This window comes from Elephas maximus, chromosome 4 (assembly GCF_024166365.1).
Source record: "Elephas maximus indicus isolate mEleMax1 chromosome 4, mEleMax1 primary haplotype, whole genome shotgun sequence".
NCBI classification, from domain to species: Eukaryota; Metazoa; Chordata; class Mammalia; order Proboscidea; family Elephantidae; genus Elephas; species Elephas maximus.
In genome coordinates this window covers 88,318,965-88,338,672 of record NC_064822.1, presented here as the reverse complement: position 1 = coordinate 88,338,672, position 19,708 = coordinate 88,318,965, and the positions used below count along the sequence as shown (strand labels likewise).

The following is a 19,708-nucleotide window of genomic DNA, read 5'->3' as shown; positions in this document are numbered from 1 at the left end:
ATGTTTTCATTTATTTTGAACAAATACCTAGTAGTGGAATGCCTGAGTCATATGAGAGGTTTATTTTTTAAGTTTTTTTTTATTTATTAACTTTTATTAAGCTTCGAGTGAACGTTTACAAATCCAATCAGTCTGTCACATGTAAGTTTACATACATCTTACTCCGTACTCCCACTTGCTCTCCCCCTATTGAGTCAGCCCTTTCAGTCTCTCCTTTCGTGACAATTTTGCCAGCTTCCCTCTCTCCTATCCTCCCATCCCCTCTCCAGACAAGAGTTGCCAACACACTCTCAAGTGTCCACCTGATATAATTAGCTCAGTCTTCATCAGCATCTCTCTCCCACCCACTGACCAGTCCTTTTCATGTCTGATGAGTTGTCTTCGGGGATGGTTCCTGTCCTGTGCCAACAGAAGGTCTGGGGAGCATGGCTGCCGGGATTCCTCAAGTCTCAGTCAGACCATTAAGTGTGGTCTTTTTATGAGAATTTGGGGTCTGCATCCCACTGATCTCCTGTTCCCTCAGGAGTTCTCTGTTGTGCTCCCTGTCAGGGCAGTCATCGATTGTGGCCGGGCACCAACTAGTTCTTCTGGTCTCAGGATGATGTAGGTCTCTGGTTCATGTGGCCCTTTCTGTCTCTTGGGCTCTTAGTTGTCGTGTGGCCTTGGTGTTCTTCATTTTCCTTTGCTCCAGGTGGGTTGAGACCAATTGATGCATCTTAGATGGCCGCTTGTTAGCATTTAAGACCCCAGACGCCACAGTTCAAAGTGGGATGCAGAATGTTTTCATAACAGAATTATTTTGCCAATTGACTTAGAAGTCCCCTCAAACCATGTTCCCCAGACCCCCGCCCCTGCTCTGCTGACCTTTGAAGCATTCATTTTATCTCGGAAACTTCTTTGCTTTTGGTCCAGTCCAATTGAGCTGACCTTCCATGTATTGAGTGTTGTCTTTCCCTTCACCCAAAGCAGTTCTTATCTACTGATTAATCAATAAAAAACCCTCTCCCTCCCTCCCTCCCTCTCCCCCTCGTAACCACAAAAGTATGTGTTCTTCTCAGTTTATACTATTTCTCAAGATCTTATAATAGTGGTCTTATACAATATTTGTCCTTTTGCCTCTGACTAATTTCGCTCAGCATAATGCCTTCCAGATTCCTCCATGTTATGAAATGTTTCAGAGATTCGTCACTGTTCTTTATCGATGCGTAGTATTCCATTGCGTGAATATACCACAATTTATTTACCCATTCATCCGTTGACAGACACCTTGGTTGCTTCCAGCTTTTTGTTATTGTAAACAGAGCTGCAATAAACATGGGTGTGCATATATCTGTTTGTGTGAAGGCTCTTGTATCTCTAGGGTATATTCCGAGGAGTGGGATTTCTGGGTTGTATGGTAGTTCTATTTCTAACTGTTTAAGATAACGCCAGATAGATTTCCAAAGTGATTGTACCATTTTACATTCTCACCAGCAGTGTATAAGAGTTCCAATCTCTCCGCAGCCTCTCCAACATTTATTATTTTGTGTTTTTTGGATTAATGCCAGCCTTGTTGGTGTGAGATGGAATCTCATCGTAGTTTTAATTTGCATTTCTCTAATGGCTAATGATCAAGAGCATTTTCTCATGTATCTGTTAGCTGTCTGAATATCTTCTTTAGTGAAATGTGTGTTCATATCCTTTGCCCACTTTTTGATTGGGTTGTTTGTCTTTTTGTGGTTGAGTTTTGACAGGATCATATAGATTTCAGAGATCAGGCGCTGGTCTGAGACGTCATAGCTGAAAATTCTTTCCCAGTCTGTAGGTGGTCTTTTTACTCTTTTGGTGAAGTCTTTAGATGAGCATAGGTGTTTGATTTTTAGGAACTCCCAGTTATCGGGTTTCTCTTCATCATTTTTGGTAATGTTTTGTATTCTGTTTATGCCTTGTATTAGGGCTCCTAAGGTTGTCCCTATTTTTTGTTCCATGATCTTTATCGTTTTAGTCTTTATGTTTAGGTCTTTGATCCACTTGGAGTTAGTTTTTGTGCATGGTGTGAGGTATGGGTCCTGTTTCATTTTTTTGCAAATGGATATCCAGTTATGCCAGCACCATTTGTTAAAAAGACTATCTTTTCCCCAATTAACTGACACTGGTCCTTTGTCAAATATCAGCTGCTCATATGTGGATGGATTTATATCTGGGTTCTCAATTCTGTTCCATTGGTCTATGTGCCTGTTGTTGTACCAGTACCAGGCTGTTTTGACTACTGTGGCTGTATAATAGGTTCTGAAATCAGGTAGAGTGAGGCCTTCCACTTTCTTCTTCTTTTTCAGTAATGCTTTGCTTATCCGGGGGTTCTTTCCCTTCCATATGAAATTGGTGATTTGTTTCTCTATCACCTTAAAATACGACATTGGAATTTGGATCGGAAGTGCGTTATATGTATAGATGGCTTTTGGTAGAATAGACATTTTTACTGTGTTAAGTCTTCCTATCCATGAGCAAGGTATGTTTTTCCACTTAAGTATGTCCTTTTGAATTTCTTGTAGTAGAGCTTTGTAGTTTTCTTTGTATAGGTCTTTTACATCCTTGGTAAGATTTATTCCTAAGTATTTTATCTTCTTGGGGGCTACTGTGAATGGTATTGATTTGGTTATTTCCTCTTCGGTGTTCTTTTTGTTGATGTAGAGGAATCCAAGTGATTTTTGTATGTTTATTTTATAACCTGAGACTCTGCCAAACTCTTCTATTAGTTTCAGCAGTTTCCTGGAGGATTCCTTAGGGTTTTCTGTGTATAAGATCATGTCATCTGCAAATGGTGATAACTTTACTTCCTCCTTGCCAATCCGGATACCCTTTATTTCTTTGTCTAGCCTAATTGCCCTGGCTAGGACTTCAAGTATGATGTTGAATAAGAGCGGTGATAAAAGGCATCCTTGTCTGGTTCCCGTTCTCAGGGGAAATGCTTTCAGGTTCTCACCATTTAGAGTGATATTGGCTGTTGGCTTTGCATAGATGCCCTTTATTATGTTGAGGAATTTTCCTTCAATTCCTATTTTGGTAAGAGTTTTTATCATAAATGGGTGTTGGACTTTGTCAAATGCCTTTTCTGCATCAATTGATAAGATCATGTGGTTTTTATCTTTTGTTTTATTTATGTGATGGATTACATTAATGGTTTTTCTGATATTAAACCAGCCTTGCATACCTGGTATAAATCCCACTTGATCATGGTGACTTATTTTTTTGATGTCTTGTTGGATTCTATTGGCTAGAATTTTGTTGAGGATTTTTGCATCTATGTTCATGAGGGATATAGGTCTATAATTTTCTTTTTTTGTAATGTCTTTACCTGGTTTTGGTATCAGGGAGATGGTGGCTTCATAGAATGAGTTGGGTAGTATTCCGTCATTTTCTATGCTTTGGAATACCTTCAGAAGTAGTGGTGTTAACTCTTCTCTGAAAGTTTGGTAGAACTCTGCAGTGAAGCCGTCCGGGCCAGGGCTTTTTTTTGTTGGGAGTTTTTTGATTACCGTTTCAATCTCTTTTTTTGTTATGGGTCTATTTAGTTGTTCTACTTCTGAATGTGTTAGTTTAGGTAGGTAGTGTTTTTCCAGGAATTCATCCATTTCTTCTAGGTTTTCAAATTTGTTAGAGTACAATTTTTCGTAGTAATCTGAAATGATTCTTTTAATTTCATTTGGTTCTGTTGTGATGTGGTCCTTCTCGTTTCTTATTCGCGTTATTTGTTTCCTTTCCTGTATTTCTTTAGTCAGTCTGGCCAATGGTTTATCAATTTTGTTAATTTTTTCAAAGAACCAGCTTTTGGCCTTGTTAAGTCTTTCAGTTGTTTTTCTGTTCTCTAATTCATTTAGTTCAGCTCTAATTTTTATTATTTGTTTTCTTCTGGTGCCTGATGGGTTCTTTTGTTGCTCACTTTCTATTTGTTCAAGTTGTAGGGACAGTTCTCTGCTTTTGGCTCTTTCTTCTTTTTGGATGTGTGCATTTATCGATATAAATTCGCCTCTGAGCACTGCTTTTGCTGTGTCCCAGAGGTTTTGATAGTAAGTATTTTCATTCTTGTTGCATTCTATGAATTTCCTTATTCCCTCCTTGATGTCTTCTATAACCCAGTCTTTTTTCAGGAGGGTATTGTTCATTTTCCAAGTATTTGATTTCTTTTCCCTAGTTTTTCTGTTATTGATCTCTAGTTTTATTGCCTTGTGGTCTGAGAAGATGCTTTGTAATATTTCGATGTTTTGGACTCTGCAAAGGTTTGTTTTATGACCTAATATGTGTTCTATTCTAGAGAATGTTCCATGTGCGCTAGAAAAAAAAGTATATTTTGCAGCAGTTGGGTGGAGAGTTCTGTATAAGTCAATGAGGTCAAGTTGGTTGATTGTTGTAATTAGATCTTCCGTGTCTCTGTTGAGCTTCTTACTGGATGTCCTGTCCTTCTCCGAAAGTGGTGTGTTGAAGTCTCCTACTATAATTGTGGAGGTATCTATCTCACTTTTCAATTCTGTTAAAATTTGATTTATGTATCTTGCAGCCCTGTCATTGGGTGCATAAATATTTAATATGGTTATGTCTTCCTGATCAATTGTCCCTTTTATCATTATATAGTGTCCTTCTTTATCCTTTGTGGTGGATTTAAGTCTAAAGTCTATTTTGTCAGAAATTAATATTGCTACTCCTCTTCTTTTTTGCTTGTTGTTTGCTTGATATACTTTTTTCCATCCTTTGAGTTTTAGTTTGTTTGAGTCTCTAAGTCTAAGGTGTGTCTCTTGTAGGCAGCATATAGATGGATCGTGTTTCTTTATCCAGTCTGTGACTCTCTGTCTCTTTATTGGTGCATTTAGTCCATTTACATTCAGGGTAATTATAGATAAATAAGTTTTTAGTGCTGTCATTTTGATGCCTTTTCATGTGTGTTGTTGGCAATTTCATTTTTCCACATACTTTTTTGTGCTGAGACGTTTTTCTTGGTAAATTGTGAGATCCTCATTTTCATAGTGTTTGACTTTGTTAGTTGAGTCGTTACATTTTTCTTGGCTTTTATCTTGAGTTATGGAGTTGTTATACCTTTTTGTGGTTACCTTAATATTTACCCCTATTTTTCTAAGTAAAAACCTAACTTGTATCGTTCTATATCGCCTTGTATCACTCTCCATCTGGCAGTTCAATGCCTCCTGTATTTAGTCCCTCTTTTTGATTATTGTGATCTTTTACCTATTGACTTCCATGATTCCCTGTTATGTGTATTTTTTTTTAATTAATCTTAATTTGTTTTTGTGATTTCCCTATTTGAGTTGATATCAGGACGTTGTGTTTTGTGACCTTGTATTGTGCTGGTATCTGATATTATTGGTTTTCTGGCCAAACAATTTCCTTTAGTATTTCTTGTAGCTTTGGTTTGGTTTTTGCAAATTCTCTAAGCTTGTGTTTATCTGTAAATATCTTAATTTCGCCTTCATATTTCAGAGAGAGTTTTGCTGGATATATGATCCTTGGTTGGCAGTTTTTCTCCTTCAGTGCTCTGTATATGTCATCCCATTCCCTTCTTGCCTGCATGGTTTGTGCTGAGTAGTCTGAACTTATTCTTATTGATTCTCCCTTGAAGGAAACCTTTCTTTTCTCCCTGGCTGCTTTTAAAATTTTCTGTTTATCTTTGGTTTTGGCGAGTTTGATGATAATATGTCTTGGTGTTTTTCTTTTTGGATCAATCTTAAATGGGGTTCGATGAGCATCTTGGATAGATATCCTTTCGTCTTTCATGATGTCAGGGAAGTTTTGCGTCAGGAGTTCTTCAACTATTTTCTCTGTGTTTTCTGTCCCCCCTCCCTGTTCTGGGACTCGAATCACCCGCAAGTTATCCTTCTTGATAGAGTCCCACATGATTCTTAGGGTTTCTTCATTTTTTTTAATTCTTTTATCTGATTTTTTTTCAGCTATGTTGGTGTTGATTCCCTGGTCCTCCAGATGTCCCAGTCTGCATTCTAATTGCTCGAGTCTGCTCCTCTGACTTCCTATTGCGTTGTCTAATTCTGTAATTTTATTGTTAATCTTTTGGATTTCTACATGCTGTCTCTCTATGGATTCTTGCAACTTATTAATTTTTCCACTATGTTCTTGAATAATCTTTTTGAGTTCTTCAACAGTTTTATCGGTGTGTTCCTTGGCTTTTTCTGCAGTTTGCCTTATTTCGTTTGTGATGTCTTGAAGCATTCTGTAAATTAGTTTTTTATATTCTGTACCTGATAATTCCCGGATTGTATCTTCATTTGGGAAAGGTTTTGATTCTTTTGTTTGAGGGGTTGGAGAAGCTGTCATGGTCTGCTTCTTTATGTGGTTTGATATGGACTGCTGTCTCCGAGCCATCACTGGGAAACTAGTTTTTCCAGAAAATCCGCTAAAAAAAAAATGCAGTCAGATCCCTATCAGAGTTCTCCCTCTGGCTCAGGCTATTCGGATGTTAATGAAGCCGCCTGGGGAGGGTGGGGGAGGGATCAGAGAGATAGGAGAGTAGGACCTCAGAATATAGCCAGAGTTGCTTGTCTTGCTTGGAATGACTATTATATCTGAGATTTCCGCAGGGCGGGTCGCCTATGTGTGCTGGCTGTGTGGAGATTGCCCCCGGGGGGTCTGGCCCGCTGGAGTCACGGCCAGATCCTGCGCTGCCAGCCCCACGCCCAACGTCAAGTTTCCCTTACTGGGACGGTGCACTCCCGACTCCAAAATCAGCCGCTGCCTCCCAGGGACTCCCCATCCCGCCAGCCACATCGCCACGCTGCCCCCGCGAACCGGCTGGGCACCCCCCCGGGGGTCAGCTCAGGCGAGCAGAGCAGCTCCCTGTGCCTGCGCCACGACCGTGCGTCCCGGCTGGGACGCTGCTCTCCCTGCTGCAAGACCAGTCGCTTCCGCCTGGGGACCTCCCCCACCAGCCGTGTGGCCATGCTGCCCGTGCAAACTGGCTGGGCCCCCCCCCGGGGCTAGTTCAGGGGGGTGGAGCAGCTCTCCGTGCCTATGCCATGCGTGCGCCCAGTCAAAATTCCGGCGGGACGGTTCCCTGGCTGGGACGCTGCTCTCCCTGCTCCAAGACCCGTCACTGTCTCCTGGGGACTTCTCCCACCGGCTGCGTCGCCACACCGCCTGCGGGAATCGGCTGGGCCCCCCCGGGGTCAGTTCAGGGGGGTGGAGCAGCTCCCCGCGCTTATCTCGTGCCCATGCCCTGCCAAAATCCCGGCGGGACGGCTCCCCGGCTGGGACGCTGCTCTCCCCGCTCCAAGACCAGTCACTGCCTCCCGGGGACTCCTCCCACCGGCTGGGCCGCCACACCGCCCGCGCGAACTGGCTGGGCCCCCTCCCAGAATGAGTTCGGGGGCCAGGGCTGGGCCTCTTGTTTGTGCCGTCTGCCCCCCTGGGCTCTGTCCTAAATCGGGTGCCGAAGGTCACCTGACTGGTACGCTGGCTCCAGGCTCTGAAAACAATTGCTGCCTCCCCATATTTGTTCGTTCTCCGTCTCTAAATCTGTGTTTGTTGTTCAGGGTTCATAGATTGTTATGTATGTGATCGATTCACTTGTTTTTCCGAGTCTTTGTTGCAACAGGGATCCGCGGTAGCGTCCTCCTAGTCCGCCATCTTGACCCCGCCTCCCAGAATGTTTTTTTAATAGATTTTTTTATGCCAGTTGACTTAGATGTCCCCTGAAACCATGGTCCCCAGACCCCTGCCCCTACTACGCTGGTCTTCGAAGCATTCAGTTTATTCAGGAAACTTCTTTGCTTTTGGTTTAGTCCAGTTGTGCTGACCTTCCTTGTATTGTGTGTTGTCTTTCCCTTCACCTAAAGTAGTTCTTATCTACTAATTAGTGAATGCCCCTCTCCCACCCTCCCTCCCTCCTCCATCTCATAACCACAAAAGAATGTTTTTTCTCAATTTAAACTATTTCTCAAGTTCTTATAATAGTGGTTTTATACAATATTTGTCCTTTTGCAAGTGACTAATTTCACTCAGCATAATGCCTTCCAGTTTCCTCCATGTTATGAAATGTTTCACAGATTCCTCACTGTTCTTTATCAATGCGTAGTATTCCATTGTGTGAATATACCATAATTTATTTATCCATTCATCCATTGATGGGCACCTTGGTTGCTTCCATGTTTTTGCTATTGTAAACAGTGCTGCAATAAACATGGGTGTGCATATATCTGTTTGTGTGAAGGCTCTTATTTCTCTAGGATATATTCTGAGGAGTGGGATTTCTGGGTCGTATGGTAGTTCTATTTCTACCTTTTTAAGGAAATGCCAAATCGATTTCCAAAGTGGTTGTACCATTTAACATTCCCACCAGCAGTGTAGAAGTGTTCCAATCTCTCCGCAGCCTCTCCAACATTTATTATTTTGTGTTTTTTGGATTAATGACAGCCTTGTTGGAGTGAGATGAAGTCTCATTGTAGTTTCAATCTGCATTTCTCTAATGGCTAATGATGGTGAACATTTCCTCATGTATCTGTTAGCTACCTGAATGTCTTCCTTAGTGAAGTGTGTATTCATACCTTTTGTCCATTTTTTAGTTGGGCTGTCTTTTCGTAGTTGAGTTTTTGCAGTATCATGTAGATTTTAGAGATCAGGTGCTGGTCAGAAATGTCATAGCTAAAAACTTTTTCCCAGTCCATAAGTAGTCTTTTTACTCTTTTGGTGAAGTCTTTGGATGAGCATAGGTGTTTGATTTTTAGGAGCTCCCAGTTATCTAGTTTCTCTTCTGCATTCTTAATCGTGTTTTGTATACTGTTTATGCCATGTATTAGGACTCCTAATATTGTCCCTATTTTTCCTTCCATGATCTTTATCATTTTAGATTTTATATTTAGGTCTTTGATCCATTTTGAGCTCATTTTTGTGCATGGTATGAGGTATGGGTCTTGTTTCATTTTTTTGCAGATGGATATCCAGTTATGCCAGCATCGTTTGTTAAAAAGACTGTCTTTCCCCCCATTTAACTGTTTTGGGGACTTTGTCAAATATCAACTGCTCATATGTGGATGGGTTTATGTCTGGATTCTCAATTCTGTTCCATTGGTCCATGTATCTGTTGTTGTTCCAGTACCAGGCTGTTTTGATTCCTGCGGCGGTATAATAGGTTCTAAAATTAGGTATAGTAAGGCCTCCCACTTTGTTCTTCTTTTTCAGTAATGCCTTATATATCTGGGGCCTCTTTCTCTTTCATATGAAGTTAGTGATTTGTTTCTCCATCTCATTAAAGAATGTCATTGGGATTTGGATCAGAATTGCATTAAATGTATAGATCGCTTTTGGTAGAATAGACGTTTTTATAATGTTAAATCTTCCTATCCACGAGCAAGGTATGTTTTTCCACTTACATAAGTCTCTTTTGGTTTCTTGCAGAAGTGTACTGTAGTTTTCTTTGTATAAGTCTTTTACATCTCTGGTAAGATTTATTCCTAAGTATTTTATCTTCTTGGGGGCTACTGTAAATGGCATTGATTTGGTGATTTCCTCTTCGATGTTCTTTTTGTTGGTGTAGAGGAATCCAACTGATTTTTGTATGTTTATCTTGTATCCTGATACTCTGCTGAACTCTTCTATTAGTTCCAGTAGTTTATTGAGGATTCCTTAGGGTTTTCTGTGTATAAGATCATGTCATCTGCAAACAGAGATACTTTTACTTCTTCCTTGCCAATCTGGATGCTCTAGTTGTATTTTGACTGCCTTCCAATAGGAGGGGCTCAGTTGCTGGCCCTATATCAGCCAATGTCCCACCTCTACTCATAAAATTTTCACTAGCCAATTTTTTCACATGCAGACTGCCAGGTCCTTCTTTTTAGTCTGTCTTAGTCTGGAAGCTCAGCTGAAACCTTTCCACCAAAGATGACCCTGCTGGTATTTAAAATATTGTTGGCAAAATCCAGTATCATAGCAACATGCAAGCCTCCACAGTATGACAAACTGACAGACGTGTGGTGGGGCTTACTTCTTAGGAACTACCAGACAATGATAGTCTCACAAGAGGATACAGTAAATTATTTTGTAAAATGTTACCATCTTCTTTTGTCTTAAATCTTAAACCTAATCATACTCAGTGAACTGAAGACTTAGTGGGCAACTCTGCATGATTTGTTTTCCAAAGATCTCCAGGGTATTTCAATGTTGATGGTCCTCAGGAGCTACTGAGGGCTTATTGACTAATTCACATTTTTCCAGAGAAGTTCACTTGAAGTATCCAGTGCAGCTTGCCAAACTCTGTCTTTGTTTATAAATCCCCTTCTGAGTAACATCGTACAAGATATTCTTTCCCTGGAAACCTTGAATTTTGCCTGGTTGTTATGTATTGAATTGTGTCCCCCCAAAATGTGTGTCAGATTGGCTAGTCCATGATTCCCAGTGTTGCGTGGGTGTCTACTATTTCGTCAACTGATATGATTTTCCTGTGTGTTGTAAATCCTACCTCTATGATGTTAATGAGGTGGGACTAGTGGCAGTTATGTTGATAAGGCAGAATTCAATCTACAAAATTAGGTTGTGTCTGAAGTCAATCTCTTTTGAGATATAAAAGAGAGAAGCAAGCAGAGACAGCGGGACCTCATACCGTCAAGACACAAGAGCCAGGAGAATAGCACATCCTTTGGACCTGGGGTCCCTGTGCTGAGAAGCTGTTTGACTGGGAAATGTAGCAGCACTAGATAATTAAGACAGAATTTGGTACTGGGAGAGTGCGGTGCTGTGCTAACAAATACCTAAAATGTGGAAGCGGTTTTGAAACTGTGAATGGATAAAGGCTTGAAGAGTTTTAAAGTGCCTAATAGAAAATGAGACTGTTTGTGGAATTATGGACATCAAAGACAATTCTGGTGAAGACTCAGAAGGAAATGAGGAGAGCCTTTGCACTGGAGATGGCACAGAAGGTGAGAAGTAGCAGCAGAACCAGAATACCAGCACAATACAACGCTGGAGGTTTTCTGGTGGAGCGGGGTACCTCTGAGCACTTACTGGTGGAACTAGGCTTGCCAACCCACAAAGCAAGAGAGCTGAGTACCTTCTGGTGAAGTTTACTGGTGGAGTGGGATGCCTCCAGGCACTTATTGGTGGAGCTACAAAACTTTGGAACACTTTCCAGAGAAGGGCAGATGGGGGTGGTGAGGCCTGAGGGGCTGAGAGGCCAAGGAACACAGGAAGCAGAGCTGCCCTAGTCTCAAAGGGCAGGGTTATGACCTCTGGGGTCTCAAAGGGTGGAGTTGTCACTCAGAAGGACAAGGAGAAAGGCCACCCGAACTCAAGGGAGTGGAGTTGCCGTTCCAGTGGGCCTGGAAGGTGGAGCTGAAGCCCAGGGCTGAGCAAGCTCCACTCTGAGTCTGGAGAATGTGGCCAATACCTAGAGTCTGGAGGTTAGGGCCATTACCTAAATGGTCTCAGAGAACAGGATTATTTTCAAGGCTTGAGAGCTAATGTGATATGTTCTGCTGACTTGCTTGGTGCCTGTTATCCTTTCTTCCCCTTCAGTTTCCCCAATTTGTAATGGAGATGTCTAGCTTGTGCCTGTTCCACCAGTACTTTGGGAGCAGATAACTTGTATTCTAGATTTTGCAGATGAAGAGGAATTTTTGGATTTTGGACTTGAAGTTGATTTAAGACTTTTGCTATGATATGATGGGGTAAATGTGTTTTATATGTGGCAAGAACATGAATTTTGAGGGGCCAAAGAGTGGAACATTATGAAATGATCTGTAACCTCCCAAAATGTGTGTCAACTTGGTTAGTCCATGACTCACAGTATTGCATGATTGTCCACCATTTTGTCATCTGCTGTGATTTTCCCATGTGTTGTAAATCCTTCCTCTATGATGTTAATGAAGTGGGATTAATGGAAGTTATGTGAATGATGCAGGACAGTCTACAAGATTAGGTTGTGTCTGAAGTCAATCTCTTTTGAACAGAGAGATGGGGGACCTCATACCACCAACAAACAAGAGCCAGGAGACTAGCAAGTCCTTTGGACCCAGGGTTCCTGAACTGAGAAGCTCCACAACCAGGGAAGATTGATGACAAGGACATTTCCCCAGAGCTGACAGAGGCAGAAGACCTTTCCCTGAAGCTGGCATCCTGAGTTTGAACTTCTAGCCTCCTGGGCTGTGAAAAAATAAATCTTTAAGGCCATTCACTTGCGGTATTTCTGTTACAGTAGCACTGTATAACTAAGACCCTGGTTATTGTAATCCTTCCCTTTATCTGCTTAATAAGAATAGCCCAACCATTTCTGGTATTCTCTCAGTGGGACAGTTTTAGATTCTGTGCTCACCATCATTCTTAATTAGCTGTACCCCCCAAACAAACAAACTGTAAGCCAAACCCTTTGCCATGGAGTCAATTCTGACTCATAGTAACCCCATAGGACAGAGTAGAACTGCCCATTAGGGTTTCCAAGGAGGGGTTGGTGCATTTGATCTGCCGATCCTTTGATTAGCAGCAGAGCTCTTAAGCACTGTGCCGCTGGGGTTACTCTTAAATAATTTCAACTACTTCGGGTTTCATTTTCCAGGTACGGCCTGGATGGTGTCTTCCTAATGTTTTCTTAAGGAGTTATTCAGCGTAGATTATCACTGACTTAAGGTCCTTAATGGATATAAATGGGATGTGATTGTTGTAGAAAACACATCTTTAAGACACTGTTGTTATGTACCATTGAGTTGATTCTGATTCATTAGTGACCCTGTGCGACAGAGTAGAAGTGTCCCATAGGGTTTCCTAGGCTGTAAATCTTTACAAGAACAGATCGCCAGGTCTTTTCTCCTGTGGAGTGGCTGGGGGATTTGAACCGCTGACCTTTCAGTTAGCATTAAAGAACCTCAAAATGCTTTCAACATTTCTTTGAACAAACTGATTTATTTACAACTCATTATTTCTTATAGTGGGGGAAGAGCCATGTGTTTTTAAGCAAAGCCGTATTCAAGACTGAAAATTAGTAAACAATTTATCTAGACACGTGAGCGAAAAATTGCTTTTGCACAATAGAAAGCTGGTCAGTTCATAATTCAGTGAGTGCATTTTTCATAATAAGAGACTTCGCAGCCAGGGAGGGAACCCTGCCCTGAGGACTCACAAGTTGAATAGCATTGGTCTGCGGTGAGCACGTTTACATTCCAACCTGTGTAACCTAGCTTGTTTTCCTAAGAAGCTCCTCATATTTTGTGTAAAAAAGTAGAAGATAATTTCTGAAAAATAATGCTGAATAGATGGATTTATATTTCTAAGAAAAATAGTCAAATTATTTAATTTTCATAAATAGTTTAGAAACTAAAAATGAACTGAATTTATACTTGATGGTATAATTTTGGAAATCCATGATTGCTTTGCTACCTTAGTTATTTACTACTTAGAAGGGTGTTTTACTATTATTATTCCCACTATAAAAGTAAAACTTGTCCATTTTAATTATATTTGGAAAACCTGGCAAAGTAGAAGACTACTGCTGTATTTTTTTCACTATTAAGAAGAGTGTTTTTTCCCTCATCATGAAAGCAAAACATATTCATTATAACTCCAATTTGAGAATTTGGAAATGCCAAGAAGTGAAATTAATCCAAGATCACATCAGCATTTAGGGCCATTCATTGAGATTGTACTGAATATGGTTTTGTGTCTTTTTTTTTAACTAGATATATTGCAAGCATTTCCTCATGTCATTTAATATTTTTAAAAGCATGATTTTTATTGTCTGCATACCAATCTAACACACGTATGCATCATTGTTTATTTAGTCATTTTGATTGGTTCTATTTTATGGGGTCACTATGAGTTGGAATCAACTTGTTTTTTGTTGGAGTTTTATATTACTATAAAAATTTCCATTTGAGTGTTTGTATTTTTCCATTTGAATGTTAACCAAGACTTGTGAAACACTGTGCCCAAAGAGGAATGGGAGGATGGAAGAAAAAACCAAACTATTCTTTACTGCCTGACACATTTCCAATCAGCATGGGCTCCATGCCTGGTAAATGCCGTTGTAGCATGGTGTGTCCTGTCTTTTTTGGTTAGAATTTGGGGGCAAAGGTCCAGGTTAGTTATTTCAAACATGTGGGACATACCAACCAACTTACCAATACAAGGTTATTACTTAAGGGAATACACTCATAAAACTTTCAATTCCTAGTAATTCTGTCTGGTTTTATGCTTTCCTAATTTAAGAATCAGCGAGAGTAGAAGTGTTTTGTTTGGCAAACAATACACAAATTTCTCAAATGTTTTGGATTTGTCAAAACCAATACATTTACTACCAAGATTTTTTTACCTTTAGTTTTTAAATCTAAGTCCTTTTCATTGTCATTACTTTCATGTGTTCTAGTGTTTGACACCTGGTAGGTACTTCATAAATACTTGTTGAAAGAATAAGATTAATGCATTCCAGCTTTTCAGTTTTCAGATGATGTTGTACCTAACACACACTCTTTCCTTCTATCACTTCTTCATTACTCCTTTCACTGATGCCAAGTTGTTCTACTATGTGTATGAACCACTGATGCCATGGAAGGGGTTCCTTTGTTTTTCCACAGCCCCAGGAACAGGAAATGGCTGACCTTAAACCTGAAATCATTCATTGGTTCTAAATTCTACCATACTAGGATCAATGATGAAAGCTGTAAAGCCCTCAAGATGGGTCTACTCCCTAACTCCCCCTTCAGTTGTGACAAGCAGGAAATAAGAAACAAGCCAGAGGGTAGAGTCTTTGGCCACAATAATAATGAGGGAAAAAAGGGTTCCTTCCAGAAAGCAGATTTGGAGTCTATTTAAGGAATTTCCCCACCCCCAGGTTAGATATCCAGAGCAAATGTCATGTCTCTGTGATATCAGATACAGTGTACCTAAAGGAGCAGAAGGTAAAAACTGCACCGGCCACAAGACTCTCTGCCTCGATGTTTAAAAACCAAACCAAACCCATTGCCAGTGAGTTGATTCTAACTCATAGCCACCCTACAGGACAGAGTAGAACTACCTCATAGGGTTTCCAAGGAGCAGCTGGTGGATTCAAATTGCTGATCTTTTGGTTAGCAGCCAAGCTTTTAACCACTGGGCCACCACGATATCTACAGCTTTTAAAAATATGTAAGCTAGCACCAAAGCTACTAGGCTAAAGAGGCATGTCTGCTCTGTGATAAAAACAAAGTCCACTGGGAATATGTAACTGAGCAACACTGTCTTAAGAGTGCCTAGGGATTTATTCTAGATTTTGGGTTCATGCCCTATCAGTCCTTTGGGTCTTATTCTTAAGAACTATTAGTTACCTTGCAAGCAGTTTAGGGTAGGGACAAGAGTGATGGCCCTGGGGTCATTCTGCAAGGTGGGGGTGGGAGGGTGTTGAAGTCTCCCATTTACTAGCTGCATGGTCTTTGTAAGTTAACCCTTTAGTTAGCAGCCTAGCTCTTAACCACTGCACCACCTTCATGCCTCAGTTTCTTCATCTATAAGATTAGGATATTAATGGTGTTTACTTCAAAGTGTTGTTGCAAAGATAAATGATGTAAGGCATGAAAAATCCTTTGAATACTCTGTCATGTAGTAAGCTTCCAGTAAATACTAGCTATTATTATAATTTGTCCCTCTGCTGAGTAAGGCTATGAGATATAGGGGAGACTTTTCTGATTCTTTTCATGATGATTTGTATCCAAATCTTAGTGTGGTGCCAGCAGATAATTTGAGCATCGGTTTTACTGGGCAGTAGGTAATGGGCGGTGCTATCAGATACACATGTTTCCATTCGATGTTAATGTTCTTAGACACACTGGAAAGGAGGGAGATTTTGTAAAAAAAAAAAAAAAAACGCTCTATTTAAGTTTGCCAACCCTAAATGATCCAGTTCATTCCAAAGGGCACTATGACCCAGACATCTGCATTTCCTCATTCAATTCTTATGGCAATCCTGAGAGCTAGCTGTTATAGATTCAGTTTTAAACATTGGAAAACTGGGGCTTAAGATGGAAAGTGGTCTTTTCAGGGTCATATAACAAATTGATGGAGCCCTGGTGGTGCAGTGGTTAGGAGCTTGGCTGCTAACCAAAAGGTCGGCAGTTTGAATCCACTGGCCGCTCCTTGGAAACCCTATGGGGCAGCTCTACCCTGTCCTATAGGGTCACTTTGAGCTGGAATCTACACAATGGCAGCAAGTTTGGTTTAGTTATAACAAACTGATAAGCCAGAATTTGAACTCCGATATGTGAGACCACTAGACTGCCTTCAAATTTATAAATTAAAACATTAAGGGATATGTATAGTATTTATTTTTGGAGGGAAAAGAGGATTTGGTATAAACAAAATGGTAATTCACAGGTATAATATTTCATTTCCAATATTTTTAACTTAGAAGGACTTATGGAATCATATAAATATAATGGGATAATATAAATACCAAATTTCCACAGATAAAGTACCTAATAGATAAACATTGTGGAGTTTAGTCACTGGAAGTATTACTGTATGGCTACTTAGCAATTCTGTCTGTTCCATATGCAATGGAATAAAATACAATAGAAGAATATCCAAAGATGTGGGGGAAAAGCACCTAAAATTTGAATGAAAATTAGAGAATAATTTGGATGAACTTGTGAGAGATTTCAAGCCTGGAGCTTCCACTTAGGAGTTTTAGTCTTTTGGTTCTTACATAGTAATTTCCAGAATGTAGATGATTTCTTCACTTGCTCTGGACAGAACCTAAGCACTCTTTCACCTCTTCTGAGACAACACCACAGATTCTGATGAGCATAATTTAAAGTTGCTATCTTGTTTTGTCTCCTGTCTTCTACCTGGCTAGGTATTCCATCCCCTACTTGTGGTTTGGGGCTATAAGGGGACATCGTAGTCAGTCATCTTGCTATAAGGCATTGCCCATCACACAAGGCCCTTCCCTTAAGTCCTACCTTACTATTTAGGATCTGGAAAATTCTCTGCTGCAGGGTCTGGCCAGCCTTGGGTCTCACAAGGATGTAAATGACTTTCAGGTCGGGGCTGGTGCGAAGCAGCTTCTCCATCAACACTTTGCCCATGAAGCCTGTGGCCCCCGTGATAAGAATGGACTTGCCGCCATAGAAAGCTGAAATCCCAGACATGATTTCTCCCTTTCTATTTTATAGCTTCCAGATAGAGGTTCCTGGAAAGAAAGCGAAATAACAAAAGATTTCATTTTTAGAAACTCTAGAAGCTATAGTCACTTAACATGTTTCTGATGCTTCCAGGAGTTCTGAGGGCAGAAGAATGGTCAGAGTGAGTGAGTGCACCATGGCTTACTGGCAACATGATTCATTTCAATCAATATTTATTGATCTCAGTTTACCTGCAAGATTCTATGCCAGGAATCGTGAGCAATAATAAGACAAGGTTCTTGCTGTCAAGGAATTAGCTATAGCCTAATGGGAGACAGAGAGAAATAAACAGACATTAAATATAATATGGTGAGTGCAAAAACAAAGGGAGAACAGAGCAGTGGTACTTAGGAGGACCTGGGAATTTGGGGAAGACCCCCGTGGGTGTTGGCACCTGAGTTGAAATTTTAAGGCAGAGAGAAGGATTGTGGTAAGGGTGTTGAGGCAGCAGAAAGAGTAAGAGCAAAGGCCAAGAGGTGTGGTACAGCATGTCCTATGGGGGAAATCAAAGAAATCCAATGTCACGAAAATATAAATGATAAGGCTGGGAGTGGTCCCACAACATGTGAAGTCAAAGTTTGGAACAGCTATAGATTTTTTTAAAATTCTGATTAAGTGTTATTCCTGCTCCAATTTGCTTTAGAGAAAATAATTGAGCGAACAACTTCTAGTCTTACTTGAACTAACTATGCCCCTGGCTTGCCCAGCCAGTTTCTGAATAAACATGCTGTTCCTCCCTTGAGTTTAAAATGGGTTGAGTGCTGCCCTTTACTCATATGCTGCTATTACATTTGAATCATTGCAAAAGACAAGGGTAAAGAAGACCCAACAAGCGAGGCCACAGACCACAGGTTTTGCTATGCTTTAGAATAGCACCTAAGTGCAACCTTTGGTTTAGTTTGTCCTTTTAAGACACCTGTTTCCAGGAGCACAGGGAAAGAGCAAATCCAGTAGCGGGGAGCTAGTCCTTGGATGCTGAAAGTCCTGACAAAAAGCATCACATGCTATAGAAATGCAACAAGAAGTGTTTTGTTTTTAAGCTCAAGTTAAAGACTATTGACTGGAACCAACAACAGAATGCTTTAAACCAGTGCTGCAGTATGGGAGCAGACTTTCCTTTCTGTTCACTTAATTTGCTGACTGCAGCAAGGCGCCAGCTGCCTGCTAGGACAGGAGGTGAGTGGATCCTGCAGAACAAAACTCTGGGGAGCTGGTCTTGACTTTAGAGCTTACCAACAAAACAAAAAAGCCCAAGCCAGTTGGCAACGAGTCGATTCCTACTCACAGCAACCCTATAGGACAGATTAGAACTGCCCCATAGGATTTCCAAGGAGCAGCTGGAGGACTTGAACTGCTGACCTTTGGTTAGCAGCCTAGCTCTTAACCACTACACCACCAGGGCTCCAGAGCTTACAAAGAACAAGGACAATACCAACTAAAAGAGTCAATGCTCTGCCTCCTCCACTTCCGTCAAGATAGCTCTGCCACCAACTCCTTAAGAAACAATAACTTTCCATAGTCATAATGTGTACTTTGAGGATATTGGGGCTATGTTTTCAGGAAAAACTTTCACCTTTGAGGGGTTTATTTGTTGTTGTTGTCAGTTGCTGTCTCATAAGCCCCTGACTCATGGTGACCCCATGTCAGATCATTGTGATCCATAGAGCTTTCATTGGCTGGTTTTTGGAAGTAGATCGCCAGGCCTTCCTTCCAAGTCACTCTTATACTGGAAGCTCCGCTGAACCTAAACTGGTTCAGCATCATAGTAACTCACAAGCTACCACTGACAGGGTGGTGGCTGTATATGAGGTACACTGGCCAGAAATCAAACCCAGGTCTCCACATAAACCCATTGCCTTCAAGTCAATCTGACTCATAGCGACCCTATAGGAGAGTAGAACTGCTCCACGGGGTTTCCAAGAAGTAGCTGGTGGATTCAAACTGCCGACCTTTTGGTTAGCAGCTGGCACCACCGGGCCTCCGGGGCTCTGCATGGAAGACGAAAATTCTACCACTGAACCACCACTGCCCTCTGTTCATGTATTTATTCAGGGAATATTTTTGAGCACCTACTATGCCAGACTGTATGCTAAGCATTGAAAACATACAGATGAACAAAGCGGACAAGGTCCTTGTTCTCACTCTAGTAGGGGAAGCTGGTGATGTAAGCCAAGTAAATATATAAACAAGATACTTGCAGATTGTTACAAAGGTACGAAGTAAATAAAACAGAAATCATACCCAATTATTCAATTCATTGTATTTCAATGAAATCTGGATTTCAAATCACATTAGCTATGTTTGCCAAGTTACTTTTTAAACCCTTTTATTGAAGTTTGTGCAAAACTATTATTTAGAAGAGCACATTTGGATCATGTGCAAAACAGTAAATAATGATATGTTTTTGTGATGTTACACAATGTCTATCCAAAGAATTTCCCAAGAATTTAACACTTGGAAAAAGTACGGAATATTCTTGGTTTGCCTGCCTTGAAGCTCAGAAAAGTGATGTCACCAAGTTTGGCAGGCAATATAGCATCCTAGTTAAGTTCAGGTTCTAAGTCAGACTGTCTACAATA

At 40.8% G+C, this 19,708-nt stretch overlaps 1 protein-coding gene across 1 annotated transcript in view; it reads right to left on the bottom strand.

Annotated features, from left to right (window-relative positions):
* FAR2 (fatty acyl-CoA reductase 2) overlaps positions 1-17,096 on the bottom strand; it is an 86,961-nt gene extending 69,865 nt beyond the window's left edge. The window contains exon 1 of the mRNA XM_049884848.1: positions 16,908-17,096. Coding sequence (XP_049740805.1) covers positions 16,908-17,096 — 189 coding nt within the window. The remainder of the gene's footprint in view (positions 1-16,907) is intronic.
* Between the last annotated feature and the right edge of the window lie 2,612 nt (positions 17,097-19,708).